A 22,953-nucleotide genomic window follows, 5' to 3' on the forward strand; every position below is an offset into this window, starting at 1 on the left:
CAAATAGCCATCTCGTATGGAATAGCCTCCCCCCATTCTGTATGCTGATAAAATGTTAGCAAAGTCAGGATCGATGGCGTACAGATCAACCATATCCTAGAAGCTTTTGTGATGAATCGAGGAAATAGCTAGAACCAAGGGCTTCCGAGACAATGCGTCTGCCACTAAATTTTTTTGTCCCTGAACATGGACTATCTCGAAGTGAAACTGTGAGAGGATGTTAGCCCATCACATCTGCTTTTCCGAAAGCTACTTCTGAAAGAAGTAGCGTAAACTCTGATGATCCGTAAAAACTGTAAAGTCAGCTCCGAGTAAATAGTGTCGCTACTGTGTAAGTGCATGGATCATTGCCAATAGCTCTTTTTCATATATTTGTGCTGCCAATTTTGGCCGTGAAAACATTCTGCTTTCATAAGCAATGACATGCCCTTCTTGCATCAAAACTGCTCCAAGACTACGACCACAAGCATCACGGTAGACTTCGAATGGTTTTTGCAAGTCTGGCAAAGCCAACATTGGTCGGCTAGTCAATTTTTCTTTCAAAGTATGAAAAGCATTCACCTCTGTCGGTCCCCACATAAAAGGGACTCCTTTTTGGGTCAGTAAATGCAAAGGAGAAACTATCTCTGCAAATTTCCAAATGAACCACCGATAATATGAGCACAAGCCAAGATAAACTTCGAACCTCATGAACATTCATCAAATCAGGCCAATAGTCTCAATTTTGGCCGGGTCCATCTTTACCCCTTCTGCTAAGACGGTGTGTCCCAAGAAATGTATCTCAAGCAAGAAAAAAAACTCGCTCTTTTTTGCTTTCATAACCAACTTATGGTTCCACAGTGCCTGGAAAAACTTGCAAAAGGTGGTGTCTATGTTCAATTTCATTCTTGAAGAAGAAATAATGTTGAAAGTGCCCACAATTGATCGGTACTCTCCGAAAATCCTATCCATCATGCGGTTGAATATAGTCGGAGCATTCGTAAGGCCACAGGGCACCATCAAAATATTCATGTAAACCAAAAGTCAGCCTGAAAACTGTCTTGTAGACGTCTCCAAAAGTAATTTGGAACTGATGATAACCACTCTTCAGATTGATTCTACTAAAGCAGGTAGACCCCTGAAGTCTGTCGAGTATATCATCGATCCTTGGGATAGGAAATCTGTTCTAGATGGTGATTTTATTGAGAACTCTATAATCAATGCACATTCTCCAAGATCCATCTTTCTTTAGTACTAGCAACACCGGTAAACAGAACGGTGAAGTGCTAGGTTGGATGAGACTCTTTTCGAAAAGTTCTTTCCCCTGGTTCATTATTTCTTCATTTTGGGCTTGGCTAACTCGGTAAGGTGGCCGGTTCGGTGGTGTACTACCGCGAATCAAATTAACCGTGTGATCTTTAGGATGTGAAGAAGGCAACTCGCCTGGTAAGCCCTCAAAGAAACAGCCAGCCTAAGCTTGCAGAAAATCTTGTCGTTCCTTTTCGAGGCCAAACATATTCGACCTTCAATCGTCATTCAATTCTTTCAAGAAAATCGAGTTTAAAAAAAACTAGATTTCATCAAGTGAGACGGACTCGCCTTTCAGCTTTTTTTTTCCACCAAATACAATCTCTTTGCCCTTCTCATTCGTCAAAGTCACTTTCTTAGCCCGATAGTCAACCACGGCGTTGTTCTTGTGGTACCAAGGGATTCCTAGGAGGACATCACACCCATCCACAGGCATGATATAAAAGTCCTCGTGCCCTAATTACCCGTGACAATGCGAACGAAGTTTGCCAATGACCGATGTAATGGCAACATCCCATTTTGGTGCCGCTAGAACTACCTCCGTCCATGGCCTCAGCAGCCTGTCGGGCGTAATTCCACGTCGAGCCGCCAATTCAAGAGAAAGGAAGTTCGCCTTCGCTCCTCCATCAAAAAAGATGAGGGCTTCTTGGTCTCGCACTTTGCCCCATGCTGTGCAAAGCTCGGTATTTTTGTTCATCTGATCAAAGTCGGCGGTCCCCACAAAAATCTAGTACAAGTCTTGCTTTCGTCTTTCCTTTTCTTCCACACTTGGTTGCTGCTCTGTAACTCTCTGGCTTATCTTCTGGTGGTCCTCTGCTTCATCTTCTTTTCAAGAGTTCTTATCTATCTCTTTCTACAAGTACAAGTTCCCCTTATCGGTTCCCCTTATCTGCACTCGTTTGTCCTTCCAGCTTTCCTCTTGACCTGAGAGGAGAATCAATGGCCTCACACCATCTTGAGTAAACCTCACCAACCGGGTAATTCTTCAGGTGTTTCGCAAATCTCCGGTCTCTGGAGTACTTAGTCAATCTGTTCATACATATGTCAACCTGCAGTTCACTTTTGTACTCCGTTCTTGTAAAATTTTCTACTAAAAATTTGTCCAAATCTTCATTCAATTCCCACATCGAATTTAAACTTTCCTTTGCCTTCTAGCTGAGAGGTGTTATCTCTATCAAATTCTCCACGGCAACTCATGTATAATCTGGCATTCCTTAGGGCTTATGCCCTATAAGACAAAGCGATGAAGACGAGGCTAATAAGTCCGAGGTCGGGACACGAAGATTCTTTTACAAAAAATTGTGTGCACAGCAAAAAGAATCGGACCCTCAGTAGAAGAAGAATCTTTATGTACTCTGATACCACTGTAACAGGCTTGGACACTCCAAGCGAGAAAATCAATTGCAACACACGAACAAAAACTTCAAAATCACTGAGCTTTAATAGAGAGAGAGAGAGAGAGAGAGAGAGAGAGAGAGAGAGAGAGAGAGAGAGAGTCCACACAGCCCGGCGTAGTTCCGTGCCCATAGGTATTGGCCCCAAAGACTGGTGCCCCTTCCAGTATTTCTTTTTATATTAATCATTGCCAAGTACAACTCCCGAGGGACCTCTGCTCTCACACTCTACGTCCAAATTCTCTGTTTCCAATGAGAAAAAAAACACATAATGAAGTATGAGGATTCCACCTCCCCCTTGAGGTCAATTTTCTATATTCATGTATACGCACCTAGTCACACATACATGTGTGTATCATACCAAAGGGGAAGAAACCTACAAGCGTTGTTAGTCAAGAAGTATACGCTTCAACTTCCTTTTACGCCATGCTTGTCGAGAAGACATTTTAAAGGATGAAGTCAAAGACTAGTAATATTGTATCACGGTTTACAGTGATTCCTTATTGGAAATATGCTTTGATCTTCATAACAAAGACATTGAGCATCGATACTAACCTGACAATCGAAGGCATAATGGCAAGGACCCCAGCAGCCACATAAATGAGAGGCACAATAAATTTGGGCTTGTTTTTGCGCAGCCACATTAATGAGCCAAGAGCAGCAAATGAGATTGTAAATACCTGCATGGTACAGATATAACAAGCAATGAGTATGCAATTAAGAGTCTCATACTCTTTCAATTGCTCAAGAGATTCCAAGTCAGTTTGCAAATACCAAGCTGGCGTTAGACTCAAGCCCTTGCAAAAGGTAATCCCATGTAAACTCTAAACCTCTAGCTCCTAACCAAAGTGGAGCCAGTCTATGAAGAAGCGAATCCGCAAATGCCCAACCTGAAAAGGGTAAAACTCCTTTGATTAGTGATGCATAATGCAAACTAAAAATTTCATTGCTATGCCACAAATTCTCTTTGTGCTCACACAATCCAACAGCCTGGAATTTGTGGTTCTGAGAGATGTTTCGATATGTAAGTTGTGTGAGTGCAATATACAATCCAAGGACGTCTAAAAAGCCAATGAGTGCTTTTAGTGATTCCTGCAACATGAGCAATACAAATATTTATTAAACAATTTAACAGAAACATGTACTTACTACAAGGGGCATACAATTATCCATACCTGAGAAAGCTCAAAAGTGTCATTTTCTGAAACCTGCAGAAACGTAGCTAAACATACAAGCTGCAAAGAGAAAATTTTCATTAATCAGAAGCGGCTCAAACTTCACACTACTGATGCACTTATTGCCAGCCTGAGGTTATAGAAAAGTAAGAAAACCTTCACAAGAGTAGTTCCTAGGTACACAAGGGCTGCCTTCCAGCACGTTCGTAATGTGTCATACTCAGATCTGCAAAACAGTTTCTTTGAAGGATGAAAAATAGTGTAAATAGTAGAAACTATCAACATAAACCAGACCTCTCAAGGACATAATTCTGGCATGAGGCAAGAAAAATACAGCAGCAGTGATTGACAAATTGTGCATGTGCTGAAGCCAAGGTGGTTAGGTGCGCATACAACATGCCCAATGCCGCCCTCAGATACGGTATGTAGAGTACACAATGTATTTAAAAAAGAAATACAAGAGCTTATTTTCACTTCTACCATTACAGTTCATATAAATTACATATGTAAGGGAGATCTTTCAAGTAAGGCTAACAATGAAAATCAATCAAAGTAAGCTATGCCATACAATTGACAGAGCTAGTCTAAACTCTTTTTAAGAACTTGAAAACATTGGACCTAGTATTCATCGTTTGTGAACAATCTTCTGCTCATTGTTTAGTCAATGATCACTAAGGATCTCGATCATGCTATTAATCTAGAAGTAAAGAATTCGAGAGCTGAAAGTATGGCTCAACCACACCTCTTTAATAAAAAAAAGCGCCATGTGTTAGGTGAACCGATCCATACAAACGTACGATGCCTACAGTGCATATTGTACGGAAACATAGGGTTAGGTGCGCAAATGGATGCAACAATGGTTGAAGCCTGAAAATGTAATAGGACAAAGAAGAAAGAAGGCACATCTTTGCTTGCCTATTTCGTAGGCTTCTCGCCCTTGAAATAGACAAGGGCGAGAAGCCTACAAAAAGGCTCTAAAAGTTGTTTGCTATCTGGACATCAAAACTACCTACTCAACATGTAGCCAGATAGAATTAGATAAACAACAAATGACAAGCCTAAAGGCAAAAACCAGAAGAAACATAAAATTCTCTTGGGTCATTTTCTAGAACAAACCCACAGTATGTTACAGGAAAAGATACATTAAGGGGGACCTGCATGGAAAGTTTTATGTGGTCCCAAAAGATAGTGTAATTTGGGGTTTTAACAGCAAAAATGTCAAACATGAAAAAATTACCGACTCACGCGAAATGCATAAGCTTATCACTACTTTTCATCCATGTCAGGACAATTGACACCCCTTTGCATTAAAAACGCTAACAAAGCGAAAGCAGCCCATTATCTTGGACTCTAGAGGACTCTAAGTTGCATTAAGGTCACGAATTAGGCGACAGAAACGTGTGTATTATTCATACTACAAGTTCTAGAGGCTTTGTATTTTCTAGCTTTATATTGTGTCTTTGTAACTCTTCTCACCTCCACCAAGAAATGAGAATTTCGGTTGCCGCAATATCTACAAAGAACGATGTTGCTTTCTTTGAAATTAATCCCAAGACTTTAGTATCAATCGTACTTTACACCACATCATGTATGTCAAGAACTGTAACAGGGATGTGTTCAATTTCTTATCAATGTCTCTAGTTTGCCCTTACAAACCAGTAAGTTACCTGATAAGGTGGTGCAAATAGTGCAACAATTCCAAAACTGACAGAAAACAGCAAAACTGATGTCACAACTTGCTTAAGTTGTGTAGCTAAAGGACATACAGGCACGTGAGTCGGAAGCGGAGAAGCTGGAAACTACCGAGGTGATGGGTTTTAGGGTTAGGGTTTTCACGTCAAGGTCATAGACGCAACTGATTATTGTGTCCGTCTAGCCGGTCACAGACTCTCTCCCCCAAGAAGGTGATCTATGCCAATTTCTTTCTCAAAGTCATAATTCTTGTATGCCACACACTGACTTTAACTCTCTAGATTCATTCTCCTCTTTCTAGAGAGTGCTGATTTTCTCTTTCTAAAACTGAATTTCAGATTCTCTCTCCTGCCAAATTCTCTCTAGAATCTGCTCTCAAATCCACATTCAATCACTTTCAAAAAAAAAGCTTATTATCTAGAGGGCTGTTTTGACATAGTCCCTTTCAAGTCGGAATGCACCCAATAGTTAAGGAATGCTGCCCTAAAACCTGAGTTATGATCACATTAAGAAGAGGATTCATCGCGAGATACTTACAATTTTGCCTAGAGCTTTCACCTACGAACACAATGGAGCAAACGGCACTCAAAATAGACTATCTGCGAGGGAGCTACGAACAAGAGAAGATTGCAAGAGAGTACATAGAACTCAGAAATTGTACGTGAGCTTCAGAAGGGTTTTTTTACAAAAGTTTGCTTTTATACCTCGGCCAAGGTTCTAAAATGTCAAATAGACTCAAATCTAGGTAGGAAGGGACTAGAAATAACATAATATTCTCTCTCTAAAAACAGAGATACTCTACTGTATTTTGTGTGTGTGCAGGTGCGGGGAAGAGAGAGAGAGAGAGAGAGAGAGAGAGAGAGAGAGAGAGAGAGAGAGCATTGTAGATAGAGAATTAACAAACTCTGCAACTCAAAACCACAAGTGATGGGTGATGATGTGGCAATATCCGATGACTGGATGGAGGAGACTCTGAAAGAGAGAAAGAGATAGAGAGAGAGAGTGTGTGTGTCTCATGACGGTGCAAATCCGTATGGCCCAAATTTCGCACTGCCAATCACGGCAGACTCCAGAGACCACGGTGGCTGCTAATGTGGCAGATTTGGGCTGCCGGCTGCTTTTTGAATCCCAATTCTTGAAAGCATTGACTTGCAAATCTTTTTAGGCGCCTTGTTTTTAGCAAAAGAGCTTTAGGGCACTCTCACAAAATTGTCAAAACCACTATATATATTTGTTGGTTTCTTTCCCTTGATTTCTATTTAATTTTTGGGACCCTCTTGTTACAATCACAAATGCCCGGACATTGCATGGCCAGTGTGAAACGGCCGTTGGCCAAGAGTTTCATCCACAAGAGTCAAGGCCAGGTAGCCACGAGATGGTTGGGCCAATCGCCACTGTAATCTGACTAGTAAAGAAGTAGCTAGGCTCAATTAAAGTCATTTAGGCCCCTCCGCAGGACTTTATAAGTTGGTGGGTACTAGGAATTAAAACCAAAAGGAGCAAACTTGACACATGGCAGTAGGAGAGCAACATGCAGGTTAACTCTCAAGTTCCAAAAGTCCCTGCCTAGAAGGGATGCCCATTTTTGAGGCTGGAGGCTGATTTTGAGTTATTGTGCCCCACAGCGTGTGTGAGTAGTGGGTGCAGGTGATCACAGTTTTAATGGACAGCTTGCCTTCTCCCTTGACTTTATAAGTTGGTGGGTACTAGGAATTAAAACCAAAAGGAGCAAACTTGACACATGGCAGTAGGAGAGCAACATGCAGGTTAACTCTCAAGTTCCAAAAGTCCCTGCCTAGAAGGGATGCCCATTTTTGAGGCTGGAGGCTGATTTTGAGTTATTGTGCCCCACAGCGTGTGTGAGTAGTGGGTGCAGGTGATCACAGTTTTAATGGATAGCTTGCCTTCTCCCTTGTCTCATGCAATGCGATGATTTTCTCTCACGCATCTCTCTCTCCCCTTCGCACATATGGTAATGCCCCACTAGTAGGGCTTCTCAAATGACCATGTACAATTCTGACGGTTTTTTGTGCATTTGCCATGAAAACTCGTCTGATTTACAAGATAACTGTCCCATGCGTGCGGGAGCTTCTGAGACACGTGTACACGTGTTTGCTCCGCTCAAAACGATGCGAAACAGAAAATTACAACCTACCGTGTTTTTCTGCAGGTTTGGGGTTTCACACCTAAACTATAAGGTAATGCCAGGGGAGCCTCGAGAAAACAAATCACATCACATTGAATCTACAATCGTGATTCCTCGCGACATATTTAGCAATCGCATCTAGATCCGCACCGAACCTCACTGATGTCGATTCAACTAATCCCATATCGCGATCACATCCAAGGATTCGGTTTTGATCTAGGACCATGATTCCTGGCAACGTATTTAGTAACCGGATCTAGATCTATCCCAGATCTCACTAATGTCGGATTAACTAATCCCATATTGCGATCATGTCCATAGATTTCTGCACTCCAGCATTGTCGTGTGCGAATGATCATTCCATCTGTACTCCAACACTGTCGTGTGTGAGTAATTATTTCCAGGGATCCCAATCCATCACTAGTTCATACTGAACAGAGTGATCCAATCATTCAGTTCCAGTTGTGTGGCCATCTCATCCCGCAGGAACTCTTTATGCGCGCACGACAGTTCCATTGAATCATTCGTGATTCAAAATTCATAATTCGATATCAGGTTCATTCAGGAGCTATCACTGCTCCAAAACCATCATCATCTAATTCTTAATCCTGTTATTGTTCACAAATAGCAGGTTCTTCCATAAAACAATAGTTTCATACTTAAATCAAAATCATTTTAGAAAAGTCCTATTTCATTCATAAAGCAAAATAATGCTAGTTCATCCATAATTTTCAATCTAATATCTGTTCTAGAACGAGTATCTCCTCCCCCCGTTCTATTTCCAATCTGTCAACCAATTTCATTCTTGTGCCTTCTTGGGGCATCATGCAACAATGTGTCCTTGTTCTCCACATTCAAAACATTTTCCAACTTTGAAATATTATTCTCTCTGTTCTTCTATCTATCCCTAATCTTTTGTCAATCGAGATCGTGTATCTCTTTGTCGTCTGTTTTTGTTCTGACTTGTCGACTGGTGGGTAAGTCAAGTTACCCGAATGTATAGCAAATCCCCGCTTCGCATGTCCCATCAATTGTTGTATGGACTCAGACTTCTTTTCAAGACAGCAATCTTGGATCTCTTTAGGAAGTCCACAACAGAACCGTTCAATCTGCTCCTTAAAACTGATCTTCTTAAAGGATGAAGCAAGTAAGAAGACATCCCAAAATCTCTCACAGTAAGAATCCAAAGATTTTGTCTTGACCATCCGAATATGTGTCACGTGTACATCTAACCCTATGGTACGTGGACAAGCTACTTCATGACTAGGGTTCAGTTCAGTTCAAGGTAGTTAGGTATGTAGTGTTCGGTACATATTCGGTACGTAAGGTACGTAGTACAGAATGGATTGAGTTTTAGGTACGTAAAAATTCGTCATTTTTTTACAAAGCCTAAAACAGGGGGAACTTCATACATTTACTTATGCATTTACCAAGACTTCAAATAAAGACTAGCAAATCAACAGTACACCGTTACAAATGCCAAAAACTGGAGTCCACGACTCTAACCGAACAATGAAAACGCAAAGCTGAGATTAGCTAACCATTGATCAATGTCTAAAAACAAATAGTATCAAATGTTTGCTGCCATGGTCACAAAACTAAGAGCATCAATAGTGAATCACGAAAATGATAAATCCAAGTCTGAAGTCTGAAGTCCTAACTCCAATAACTAGTAAGCACTAAAAACCGCACACTCAAAAGCCATCATCATCATCAAAGGACGATGAAGATGACATCTCTGCTTCTGTGAGGACATTGCCCTCATCATCATACTCTGGCCCTGTAAATCCTGGGTCCCCTGGTGTGTCTGCATCATCCTCATGTGGATCACCCTGCTCTGAAGTCTGGAGGAGACGAACAGCCGAGTTCGCTCGAACCCGAGGTCTGCGTACTGGAAGCTTCCCAATCCGAATGCTCTCTCGCCGTAGGATGTCAGGATCCGTAGCCTTCTGCTGTGGAGAGGGATGCTCAAGGCCCGAGGGCGTGACCTGGTGACTCGCCTATCCACACTCTCCAACTCTCTATGAAGCTCTCGTAGTATCTCCTCCTGCTCGTCTCTAATACGAGTATCTATCTCCTCTCGTGTAGGGTCTGGAACCATCTTCACCTCCGTAGGATCCACCTGCACCAACATTGATAAAAATCCATATAGATTAAAGATACTTCAAGTAATTCAACCTAGTCTATATACGAGCCTTTAGCGGACTGAAGCATGGAACAAAGTTCAAACCTGCTTGGGATTTCCCAAAGCATGGAAAGAGTGCACTAGCCTCATGTTCACTTGACAGTACACCACCTTCTCTAGCTGGGTCGTGCTCAATTTGTTCATGATCTTCGTGTGCACCAAGGAATATGCACTCCAATTGCGCTCAAAAGTGCCAGCTGAACAATCCTGATGGCAATGTAGTAATGTACACGAGGTGCAAATCTTTAGAGGACAAAAGTGCACAAGGTCAACATTTTAGGCACAACTCACAAACGTGTTACAACTTGAGTACCTGAGAGAGAATACGTAGAGCTAGCTTGCAAATTTGTAAGAGACCTGAACTTCCATAGTTCTGCCACCAACTTAGGGGAAGCTTGGTAGCCTCGGGTCTCACTGCAACACTCCTCATGAAAGTAGGACCCAAGTTGTTCATGAAGCTTGACATCTCACCATCTATGATCAACTGCTCATCCTCGCTAAACATGAGATTGAGGTACTCCGAACGAAGGGTCAGCAAGGCCATGTTTCCAAAAAGCTCGGGCTTCTTGTAGAAGGGATGGAGTATAGCTGCCATCCCATGAATGGGACGACGCATATACTGCCATCGACTATCTACAATAGCCAGAATGTCGTTCCGTCTGCAAGTTCAAAAAGAACAATCATTGAATCTGAGATTGGCAGATTGCCTAACATTCTATTTCAGAAAAAGCAAGGTAAGAAACCTAATGAATCAATGATTCTTAATACTTACCGCTCTAGAGGTAGTGTCCTGCATGTCTCAACGTGTCCTCTCATTTGCATGAAAAGGTGAAATACTAGACCAAGGATAGATCCCTCCATATCTGTCACGCGCAAGAGAACAAAGAGTGGCTGAAGAGCCACGGCAAAGCTATGCACCTCTGTCCAGAAGGCTTCATCTAGAACCTTCCTCTGAATGGCCTTGGTAGGCTCCTGTTCTGCATGGCGCATTAGGCGCCACTTTGGATCCACAACAGACTACAAAAGTGGGTCCCTCAGCCTGTACAATCTCTGAAGAACAAGGTACATGTATGCAAACCTGGTCTTCAAGGGCCGCACCATATCCAATGTGCTGTGGCTCCTGAAAATCGCTAGAGCTTGGTGCTGCTTGCGGGAAAAAGTGGTAATCCTCGTTGCCTCGGACACAATAGGCTGAACCCATGGCAATTTTCCTATGTCCTCCATGAGTAAGTCTAAGCAATGGGCGGCACATGGAGTCCACACAATGCGAGGGAAATCCCTCTCTACCATATCACCCATGGCCTTGCAATTGCTAGCTGTTACCATATACATATGGTAGTGATGTGTGTGAACACACTAGGACCGCCGGGGCATTTTTTCCCTCTCTAGGAGGTTTTTTCCCCTGTGCATTGTATATACGCCCATCACTCTAGGGCTATCTATCTTTCCATTGCACACTAAGTAACACACTCTCTATTGTGTACCTTGAGCTTCCTTCGTCTTCTCCAAGCTGTGTGTTTCTCTGCAACCCTAATTCCAACAATTGGTATCAGAGCAGGTCACGTCCTCCCGGGCTTTGATTTGGGCTCATTTCGGCCTCCGTTTCCACTACAAGCAGAACTGCACAGGCTATTTCGTCATTTTGTGCAGAATTTCTGTCAGTGCCGTTTTCTGCATAACATGTGCCTAATAGTCTTCTACGGTTTGTGCTATATAGCAAAGGTTGTTCCCGCTCCGTTTCTCCTATTTTCGGGCAGTTTTCACATCAGGTGCAGCATTTACCATGGCTGACAACAACAACACAGATGTGTTCAAGATGTTTGCTGCTGAGGACAGGTTGGATGGGGACAACTAACCTATGTGGGCTTATATGATGCAACATGTTCTTGTGTCAAAGGGTGTCTGGAACATTGTGCAGGGCATTGATGTACGTCCTGGTTCTGAGGATGTACGCGATGTTGAGGATGTTGCAGGTCTTGCTGCAAGGATTGCAACTGTTAGAGTTGTTTTGCCTACGGCAGAACAAGCTCGTTGGGATGTTAAGGATGCGCAGGCTCATGCATTGATTGCGTTGTCTGTGAAGCGCACCATTGTTCCTCACATCCGTTCAGCAAAATCTGCAAAACAGGCTTGGGATATTTTAGCAAGTCTTTATGCAAGCCGCAATGAGGCTAAAATTGCTTTCCTGCGTAAAGAGCTGGAGTCGAAGATTATGCATGAGGAAGATGATATGGACACTTTTCTTGCTAGTGTCAAGGATATCAATGAGCAGCTTATTTCTGCAGGTGAAGTCATTTCAGATAGTTCCCTTGTGCAGACTGTTCTTGATGCCTTACCAAATTCCTACCAGACTTTTGCTAGTACTTACACTTATGACCCAAGGAAATCCTGAAGTTGTCAAGTTTGATGCATTATGCACATTGCTGTTGCAAGAGTCACTTTCTAGAAAACATAGAACTAGGCAGCGTGCAGTTGAACAGGATTTTATTGCTTCTCAAAGAAAGGGTGGTAACAGTAATGCAGCCACTTCTTATGGTTCTGCTGCGAGTGGCAAAAATTCTGTTTCTAATGCTTCTGCTGGCAGTACTTCGTCTGGCAATTCTGGTGATAAGGGCAAAAAGAAGATGCGTTGCCATTATTGTAAAGCCAATGATCACTTAATCAAGTCGTGTCCTAAGTTGAAGGCCAAAGAGGCTAAGAAGAAAGAGGGTGGTTCCACTGCAAATGCTGGTTCCACTACAAATGCAACCATTGTTGAGTCTTCTGTGAAAGGAGACTGTGTTGCTGATGTTGATGCAGAATGGGAGTTTAGTGCAGAGTGCACTTACAATCCTACTGTCCATGATGTATGCTTGTCAGTTGCTGCAGATTCACATGTGTGGTATTTCGACAGTGGTGCTACAAAGCACATTACCTCACATCGTGAATTGTTTACCTCTCTCGAGTCTGTCCCTCATGGGAATTCAGTCACTTGTGCCAACAATGCCTCTTATCCAGTTCAGGGAGTTGGAAAGATTGTGCTCACTGCTGCTAATGGCAGTTCCTTCACACTTGTTGATGCACTTTATGTACCTGGGATCAAGAAGAATCTCTTGTCTGTATCCGCACTTGCTAGACTTGGACTTGTAGTCAAATTTGTGGATGACAGATGTACAGTTCATGATCTCAGTTTCGGTGATGAAATTGTTGCATCTGGGCTTTTGTGCCGTGGGCTATATAAGCTCACTTTGTATGACAAGTGTGGACAAAATTTTGCAAATGCTGTTGCAGATTCAAGGGCTATTTAAGATGCAAAACTTTGGCATGCACGTTTTGGTCATCTGAATTTTGCCACTTTGCTACGTTTGCAAAAATCTGATATGGTTGCTTCTTTGCCACCTCTTGAAGCACCTGTCAAACATGTTTGTTAAGGCTGTATTTTGGGTAAGATGCAGCGTTCTAAGTTTCCAAAGGATGGTTCAGTTCGGGCCACATGCAGGTTGCAGCTTGTGCATAGTGATGTTTGTGGGCCCATGCAAACTCCGTCCTTGGGCAATTACCTGTACTTCGTGACTTTCATTGATGATTACTCCAGGCATGCATGGGTATTTCCGCTTAAAGCGAAGTCCGAAGTTTTTATGTGCTTCAAACAATTTCTGGCTATGGCCGAAAATGTCTCGAAATGTACTATGGGCACCCTCCGTTCTGATCGAGGGGGGGAGTAAATGTCTCATGAATTTAATGCATTTCTGGCTAGCCGTGGGATAAAACACCAATGTACAGTGCCTTATACACCTCAGCAAAATGGTGTTGCTGAGAGGAAAAACAGGTCACTGACGGAAATGGCACAATGTATGGTCAAGAGTCAAGCTTTGCCGTATTCTTTTTGGCTTGAGGCCATTATGTGTGCCACTTATGTACTTAACAGGTGTCCTACGAAAGCTTTGCAGTCTATTACTCCATATGAAGCATGGCATGATAGAAAGCCTTCTATTGAGCACATGCGTGTTTTTGGCTGTTTGGCATATGCTTTGGTGCCACAAGTGCAGCGCAGAAAATTGGATGATAAGGCTGTCAAATGTATTTTTGTTGGTTATAGTGCTGAAAGCAAAGCTTACAGGTTGTATCATCCGCAAACAAAACGTATTCTGGTTTCACGGGATGTAGTGTTTGTGGAAGATTCTGTTCAGCCCTTGTTGTCATGTACCAGAGACAGTAATGTAAGCTCACAGGACATTTATGACACTTTGTTGCCTCTTTTCAGTGGTGGAAATACGAATGTAAGTTGCAATGAGGCAAATGTACAGCCTTTGGGGGTTTCTGAAAATGTTCTAGATCAGCCTATTACTGATGCAGATGTACATGATGTAGAGGAAAGGGCTGAAAATGAGCAAGCTAGAGGTATGCCAAAATGGCTGGTGCACACTTTGTGTGACAGTAAATTGGATGCACCTTTGTCTAGTCGTACTCGTTCAGGCTCTCGCCATGCATCTTATGCATCAGATTGTTATGCTTTGGCTGTGTCTAGCTTACATGATGTTGAGGAGCCTCTGACTTTTGATGAAGCACAAAATTCAAAAAATTGGATGGCTGCCATGCAATCAGAATATGATGCACTTATAGAAAATGACACATGGACTTTATGTGATTTGCCTCCTGGCAAAAAGGCCATTGGTACGAAGTGGGTTTACAAGTTGAAACGCAAGCCGGATGGTGAGATCGATCGCCATAAGGCTCGACTTGTTGCAAAAGGTTATGCACAGCAAAAAGGCATAGACTATGAAGAGACTTTTGCTCCCACTTGTCGTATGACTACTATGCGTTTTCTATGTGCATTGGCAGCTCATTTTGGTTGGGATGTACATCAATCAGACATTGTTACTACTTTCTTGAATGGTGACATATTTGAGGAAGTTTATGTAACGCAACCTTGCGGTTTTGTCATAAAAGGACAAGAGGACAAAGTGTGCAAATGTAACAAGGCTTTGTATGGGTTGAAGCAATCTCCTCGTGCTTGGTATGAGAAAGCTGACACTCATTTGGTCAAACAAGGCTTTTGTAACAGTCCAACAGAAAGCACATTGTATGTAAAGCGTGAGGGTGATGTACTTCTCATTGTGGTTCTTTATGTTGATGATTTGCTGATCACTGGACCAAATGAGAGACATATTGCTGAATTTAAGGCTGATTTGAATGCTACTTTCAAGATGAAAGATTTGAAGCTGTTGCATCATTATTTGGGTATACAGTTTAAGCAGTGTGATGGTGGTATTGCCTTGTGTCAGAAAAGTTACATAGAGACATTGCTATGTAAGTTTGGACTTTAGGATTGCAAACCTATTGCCACTCCCATGGAAACAGGTTTGAAGTTGAGTCTACATGATGCTGGTGATCCTGCTGATGTCACTCTTTACCAAACTGCTGTTGGCTGCCTCATTTATGTATGCAACACGAGGCCGGATATTCCGTTTGCAGTCTCACAGGTCAACAGATTTATGCATAGCCCACGGTCTAAGCATTGGCAGGCTGTCAAGAGGATTTTCCACTACCTTAGTGGCACTTTACATCTTGGCTTGTTTTATCCCAAGGGGGGATCATTGCCGCCAGACTTACATGCTTTTTCGGACTCAGATTGGGCTGGTTGTTTTGACACGCGAGTGTCCACAAGTGGTTTTTGTTTCATGCTTGGCAGTTCATGTATATCATGGTTGAGCAAGAAGCAACCTACTGTGGCCACTTCGAGTTGTGAGGCTGAGTACAGGGCAGTCTTCACAGCTACAGTTGAGTGTGTATGGCTCAGACGCCTTATGGCTGATTTGGGTGTTGGACAAGACACTGCCAACACTATCTACACTGACAGTCAGAGCGCATTGGCAGTTGCGAGGAACCCAGTTTTTCATGCTCGCACAAAGCACATTGAGGTGCATTACCACTAGGTCAGGGAGAGGCTCTCAACAGGAGAGATCAGCTTGGCTCATGTGTCAACACAGGACAACCTTGCAGATCTTTTCACAAAGGCATTGTCTCGTGAGAAGCTTGAAGCTTTCCGCAAAGCTTTGGGCTTACTCCCCTTTGTGGACTAATCCTGTCCTCAAGGCATGGCACTTCCCTTTACTCATGTGCCAGCTCTCGTTCACCACATCACTCCAAGGGGGATTTGTTACCATATATATGTGGTAGTGATGTGTGTGAACACACTAGGACCGCCGGGGCATTTTTTCCCTCTTTAGCAGGTTTTTTCCCCCGTGCATTGTATATACGCCCATCACTCTAGGGCTATCTATCTTTCCATTGCACACTAACACACTCTCTATTGTGTGCCTTGAGCTTCGTTCGTCTTCTCCAAGCTGTGTGTGTTTCTCTGCAACCCTAATTCCAACACTAGCATTATCGGTAACAACCTGTAAGTAGCCAAACAATGTACATTGAAATAGTAGAGGTAGAACAAAAAAACACAAGGAGAAGAGATGCTAGCAGCAAGATGGGGAGATTGAATTTACCTGCACCACATTCTCCTTTCCCACCTCAAGAATGGCCTGACGAATATGTTTGTAGATGAACTCTGCAGTGATCTTCTCACCTGCCTTTCCGGCATCCACGGCTCTCAAAAAGTAGGTACCAAGGCAAGAGGAGACTAGAATGTTGATGATGTGGCGTCTACGTACATCACTCCATCCATCAGAAATGATAGAACACTCAAAAGTCTGCCACCCAGCTTTTACTGGAGTGATTGCTCTATCAATGACCGCTTTCTGCTCATCTAGCATACTTGTACGCATCTTGTTGTAATCCAAGCCAGTCCACGACTCTATGGGGCCAACCTGAGAAATGGCTCTAACCATCCTCTTCCATTGATCTGTTCGAAGCACATTGAATGCAATATTGCACTCTACAAGAGTGCGAGCAATCTCCATCTCTGCTATCTTTTGTCTCTCTTTCACCCAAGACTGAGAGTTTACGTGTGACGGCAACGTGCTCTGCCTCGATGCATTGGTGGGAGTTGTAGACCGTTCATCCCCAATGTCCTCCTCATCATGCCCTGCTACACGAGCTCTTTTCCTACTAGTGCCGACAGTGGAGGGCACACTAGCCTGAGAGCCAGAACCCATCCCTCCATCTCTTGGATTGTCACCAAGGTCCCCAAGTAATGCATCCTGCAAGGCATCCTGTGAAATCGAAGACCCCCTCGAAGGTGCACTCGATGCTAAGGAGAAATGCTCTCGAATTAGGTTTTCCTTGATTAGAGGTGGAATCTTCTCACAGCCATCGCAATGATTTGTAGTACCTATCCCTGTAAGATGCTTGAGAACACGAGTAATAGTACTTGTCTTGCTTTCCCCACACAAATTGCACTGCCACTGACGAGTACCCGTCCCTTGCTGACCCGACGTAGTAACTACTCGAATCACGTGGCTGTGCGTGTCCCACACTGGGTTGGGTTTACGAGGCATCTTATTGATCACCTACAAGAGAGGAGCACTCACTGGTCTACTGCACTCTACACAGTACATGTGTGTCACTGTGTTCTTACCAGAAACGCAGAAAATTCAGCCGCTCAAGGCATTTTATGATAATACCTCCCAGCGCTTGAAATAGGGCCAAATTTTTATTTTTTTTTAAACACCGGCACACTACGTATCCGTACGTACCGTACGGTACGGTACGGATGTACTGTACTGATACGATCAGTACGTACGTACAGATGCCACCTTGGTTCAGTTCAGTTAGCTTAGGAAGTGTTCTGGCACTTTTGTGAGTCTGTTCTCAAACCATTGCATGTCCAGACACTTAAAGTAGATGCATATCCTCTCGTTGCACACAGCATGATCATCAGATTATTATCATAACCCATCAAGAGCATTTTTACAGTGCATAGACCTATTTTCCCTATTTTAGCCATTTTTCACTTATTATTATTAAGTAACTTTTGTTGGGAAACTGGGTAGGACAATTTGACTAAGCAAGTATATAAGAAAACCTAGCGCTAGCACTTTCTGGCAGAAGAGGCAGCAAGGACTAGACATCCGACAGTGCACCTTCTCAGCAAGACCCCCTCCCCCTAGCAGATACCATAGCATTTTTGCTTCAAGAGTCGGCCCTGGCGTTTTGCAATTGCAGATGAGCCCTAGCGATAGCAGATTTCCACATCAAATCAATAGCATTTTTGCATCAAGCACAGATTCAGCCCTAGCGTTTTTGGAGCAACGAGCAACCTAGCGTTTTGCAGTTTCTCCGGGACAGGACCAGCAGATAGTGTCACAAGGCGGGCACCACGTGCCAATAGAAAAGAACAGACTGAACAGACTTTTAGCACTTCAATAACAACTGAACTAAAAGAGAGAGACGACACGCAACACGGAGTGGCGGAATTCCACCCCAGAGAGTGTTGGCCCCAAACCTTGGCGCCCCTTTCAGTATTTCTTTATATTCCATCAACACAGTACAAGCCGGTACTCCATACTCTGCACCTTCTCTAGGAAGCATGCCAGAGAATGAGCCCTTAAGCACAATTTTAAAGGCCCTTGACCTATGAAAAGCAGTTTACATGAAAAGCCTTCAAACTCAAACGCTCCTGGTCCAAAAGCAATGCCAAAAAGCTGTCAACGTAAATCACGGAAATCCGTACAGCCTACCACGTCATCAGCAAGTGTAATTTTCGAAAATCTGCCAGCTTTTCTTGTGTGTGTGGGTCATGCTTTATTTTAATCCTTTATGTCACTTGGGGCCCCATCGGACGGGGTCCCCATAAGTTGGTAGGACTTCTTCTTCTATTACTTGTTCTTCTTAGGGTTTAGGCCCCTCGGCCGGCATCTGCAAGTTGGCTCCCTTCTTCAAGGCTTTGACACGTCAGCAATTTGTGACATCTCCCGTTCTTGAAAGAGAGTAATCATCTGCAATTACAGCATATCTGCAAAACAACTCAAGTTAGCTCAAAAATTTCCGAGAGACATCCCGAGGGACAATCAATTTGCTCTTTTTGTTAAGGAGTTAGCTTCTCCTTTCGGCTCTTTTGATCAAGGAGTTAGCTTCTCCTTTCGTCCAGATCTGAACTATCGATATTCCGGTGTAGTAAAATTAGCCATCACACCCAGACCGTATTGGTCTTCCACGGGTGTCTTGATGCACTAAAATTACATATCTAGGCAATCTTATCCATTTAGAAATATTCAGTGGTTGGCACATCACAATGCAACACAAATGCTCACATATGCATGTTACAAGACATAGAAACATAAAGCCGCCAATGAACACTCCGCCCACATAACCTAACAAGGTCCGGGCCAGGAGATATTCAACGACTCCCTCATCACTCCTCCTGTATAACCTAAAAAGATATGGGCCGGGAGATATAGAGGAGGCCTTTTACAACCAAAAGCCCCCAAACCACAACCTGCGTCATTTGGAGGTGCTGAGAGTAACCACTGCTCAGACTTCTTAATACTCCTCCCGCATAACCATCCAGGTCCGGGCCAAAGTCAAAACAACAATACTCCCCCGTAAATACCCACAAGGGTCCGGGCCATGAGTAAAAAAAAAACAACACTTTTCAATCATTCAATACTCCCCCTGCAAATAACCACAAGGGTCCGAGCCATGAGTATGAACAAGCATTCTCAAACATAATTTCTCACTACTCCATCCGGGCGTAAAATCACCAATCAATGAAACCAGTATTAAAACCAGAGTCAAACATTTCAAATCGGCACCAAAACAGGTTCAAAACAGATACCATCCAATTCAAACAAATATTGAAACAGGATCACCAAACAAGTTCTCAAACAGATTTCAAACTTCAAAAGCAATCTCGACATCAGTCGAGCTCGAAAAGTCGACTGACTTTCCATCCTGAAACCTACACCAAAAATTAGGGTTAGATTCCTTCCATAAGGTCGGAGCCCCAGCACAACATGGTCCATCAGCTCTTGGACAAACAGTGTTTCTTGGCGGCGATGATAGTCCCAAGATAGCAATCGCACTGGACCTCCAAGGTCATCTGATCGTGAAGAGACATCTACTGGTAGATGTCAAGAAACTTCAAGTTATAATCTGCTAGGGTTTCCATGGGAAGCATTTCAAGATACCCCACTTTGCCAGAAGTTGCACTCCGAAGGAAGATGTCAGAAACCATATAACTTCGGGTAAATTTTTTTTTCTTGAAAGCTTGCCAAGTCCTTGGAAGTCTGCGGCTTGGTAGCTATAGACATCTGCATGGTACTATCTCTGAGAAAAACAACAGCTCGAAACAAATCTTGGATCCTTCTCTTACAAGTGATCTTAATGGCTTATGCCCTGTAAGACATGAGCGGTGAAGACAGGAGCGCGCCCGATGCGCGATGAAGTAAGGGTGGGAGTGTCTAATGAGTCCGGGTTGGAGGGCGAAGATACCTCGAATAAATTCCAGAAGTCTATGGTTTGCTCTGTCTGCTCTTTTGTGGGAGTGGTATGCTTTCAGAAAAGCACACGTATGATGCTCTAATACCACTGTCACAAGACGGGCACCACGTGCCAATAGAAAAGAACAGGCTGAACAGACTTTTAGCACTTCAATAACAACTGAACCGCAAGAGAGAGACGACACGGAGTGGCAGAATTCCACCCCAGAGAGTGTTGGCCCCAAACCTTGGCGCCCCTTTCGGTATTTCTTTATATTGCATCAACACAGTACAAGCCGGTACTCCAGACTCTGCACCTTCTCCAGGAAGCATGCCAGAGAATGAGCCCTTAGCACATATTTAAAGGCCCTTGGCCTATGAAAAGCAGTTTACATGAAAAGCCTTCAAACTCAAAAGCTCCTGGTCCAAAAGCAATGCCAAAAAGCTGCCAACGTAAATCACGGAAATCTGTACAACCTACCATGTCATCAACCAGCACAAAACACAGAAATCCGTACAACCTCCCACGTCATCAGCCAACGTAATTTTTGAAAATCTGCCAGATTTGGCAGATTTTCCCTGTGTGTGTGTGTGTGTGATGCTTTATTTTAATCCTTTATGTCACTTGGCGCCCCATCGGACGAGATCCCCATAAGTTGGTAGGACTTCTTCTTTTGTTACTTGTTCTTCTTAGGGTTTAGGCCCCTCGGCCGGCATCTGCAAGTCGGCTCCCTTCTTCAGGGCTTTGACACATCAGCAATTTGTGACTGAAATCAGCGTTTTCAATTTTCAGCAACATAGAGACACCGCAGAATAGCCCCCAAACCTTGCAGACCTCACCTTCCCGCAGCGGATCCTCACCGCACGGTTAGATCAACCACCATTTGCAGGTTCAGCCCGGAAAACGCAGATTTCAGCATCTGCGTTTTCAAAGTGTCGTCATCACATCGCCGTCGTCACCGACATAGAGTCAGAATTCAGCTGATAAAGATTTGCAAATTTCAACCATTAGCGTTTTCAGATTTCAGCCCGTCTCGTCGTCGTCCTCATCATCGTCGACATCGTCGGCAAGTCCATTGCATTGTAGAGATTTGTGCAATCAATAGCCATAGCCTGCTCTCGCCATAGAGAGTGGGGCCTTCGGAGGAAGGTTCTGGTGTCGTATTCTTCTCTCTCTATCTCTCAGTTTCAGGCACCTTCATTCACAGTGTTTGCCACTTTGTTTGTGATCATTTGCACTCTCTCACTAAAGGAACGGAAGGCTCTCCCTTCCATAAGTGAAAGGAACCCTTGAGCACAGTTCGGAGCACTCATCTTGAGCAAAGTTCAACATTCACTTCTGCCACACCTTACATTGGTATTAGAGCTTTGGCAGTGTTCTGTATCACTCAAGAAAAGAACCACAAGAATTTTTTTTGTTTGTTGCGGTCGCACGTAACCCAAGTCCTTTTGGGCGTGTCGATTCCTAATCGTGTTTTTGAAGAGTGACAGAAAACCCAAGAAAGTAGGGCTTGTCCAACCTCCCCTTGTGTCTCTTTTCACTCATTGATAGCGGACCGTGCAGTGTGCACTTAGCGGCCGGCCAATCGACGTGAGGTGGGAAAAAGCAGCCTTGGTGTGAGCGCAAGGCCGCCAAGGTGGGAAAGAGGAGAGCTCAGGTAAGAGAAGATCCTTCTCTAACACAGATTGCAAGCTAAAGAAGAACCTCAAGAACCCAAGACCCACAAGAACCCAATTTCCTCGTGAGCTTAAGAACCCAAGACTTCAGTGTATGGTCATTACCAAAAGCGGAATGGATATTTCGCATGGAGGTGATGAGCACGAAAGTGGCGAAGAAGAATTTTCCCCACTAGGAGGTTTTTCCGACCCTCCCCTCTCTCCATCTACGCCACGGATTGTACCAAATCCTATGGAGACTTTGGTCAAGACGATGATGGACAGAATGTTACAACAAGAAGCACAACGCGCTGCCTTGGAGCGCAAGCGAGAAGAAAGAAAAGTAGAAAGAAAAGCAGCAATGATAGTGAACACAAAGAAAGAATGGCAACCATAGAGCGTAAATACAGAAAAAGAATGGCAACCATAGAGCCTGAGCGCGAGCAAGCACGCTTACCGGCCGAAGAAAGAATAGCAGAATTCAATCGCAAGCGCGAAGAGCGTGAAGCGCAGAGCGCCGAACGCGTGCAACAGTTGGTCCTACTATTTTCTAATATGCAGGCGCAAATTGCAAAGAATCAAGAGAAGGAGACTCTCTCAATCTTTTCTTCTCCCAAGCACGACACATAATTTGCATGATAACAATAAGCATGATGATTTGCATGAACAAGATGTGATTATTCACGAGCATGATGATTTGCATGATCAAGATGTGATTATCATGAGCATGATGATTTGCAGGAAGAAGCTGTGATTGTTCATAAGGATGATGGTTTGATACTTTGTCTAGTGAAACTAACCTCATTGCATATTCGATCGTGTAAGGTGCAGCGGAATGAATCTTTGCGCTTTGCTCAAGATGAGTGCTCCGAACTGTGGTTCCTTTTGTTCTTATGGACGGGAGAGCCTTCCGTTCTTAAGAAGAGAGTACAATGATCACAAACAAAGTGAATGGACACTGTGAATGGAAGTGTATGAGACTGAGAGATAGAAAGAGAAGAGAGATACGACACCAAAGACGTTGTAAAACCCTCCTCCAAAGGCCCCACTCTCGTCGACGAGAGTG

At 43.5% G+C, this 22,953-nt stretch overlaps 1 protein-coding gene and 1 pseudogene across 3 annotated transcripts in view; both read right to left on the reverse strand.

Annotated features, from left to right (window-relative positions):
- LOC147460323 (seven transmembrane domain protein) overlaps positions 1–22,953 on the reverse strand; it is a 106,114-nt gene that overhangs the window by 70,389 nt on the left and 12,772 nt on the right. For both annotated transcript variants that reach the window (XM_086511402.1, XM_086511403.1), the window contains exons 2-6: positions 4,013–4,082; positions 3,857–3,916; positions 3,659–3,773; positions 3,456–3,571; positions 3,237–3,361 (exon numbers count right to left, since the gene is read on the reverse strand). In XM_086511402.1, the coding sequence (XP_086367528.1) occupies positions 3,237–3,361; positions 3,456–3,571; positions 3,659–3,773; positions 3,857–3,916; positions 4,013–4,082 (486 nt within the window). The remainder of the gene's footprint in view (positions 1–3,236; positions 3,362–3,455; positions 3,572–3,658; positions 3,774–3,856; positions 3,917–4,012; positions 4,083–22,953) is intronic.
- On the reverse strand, positions 9,221–17,309 carry LOC147460324 (uncharacterized; annotated as a pseudogene). The gene is made up of 6 exons (XR_015187756.1): positions 16,359–17,309; positions 16,241–16,259; positions 10,652–11,195; positions 10,193–10,538; positions 9,925–10,086; positions 9,221–9,816 (listed from the first exon to the last, which is right to left on the reverse strand). The product of XR_015187756.1 is annotated as an uncharacterized LOC147460324 (transcript).

This window comes from Adiantum capillus-veneris, chromosome 4 (assembly GCF_014529385.1).
Source record: "Adiantum capillus-veneris isolate H3 chromosome 4, ASM1452938v2, whole genome shotgun sequence".
Classification (NCBI taxonomy): domain Eukaryota; kingdom Viridiplantae; phylum Streptophyta; class Polypodiopsida; order Polypodiales; family Pteridaceae; genus Adiantum; species Adiantum capillus-veneris.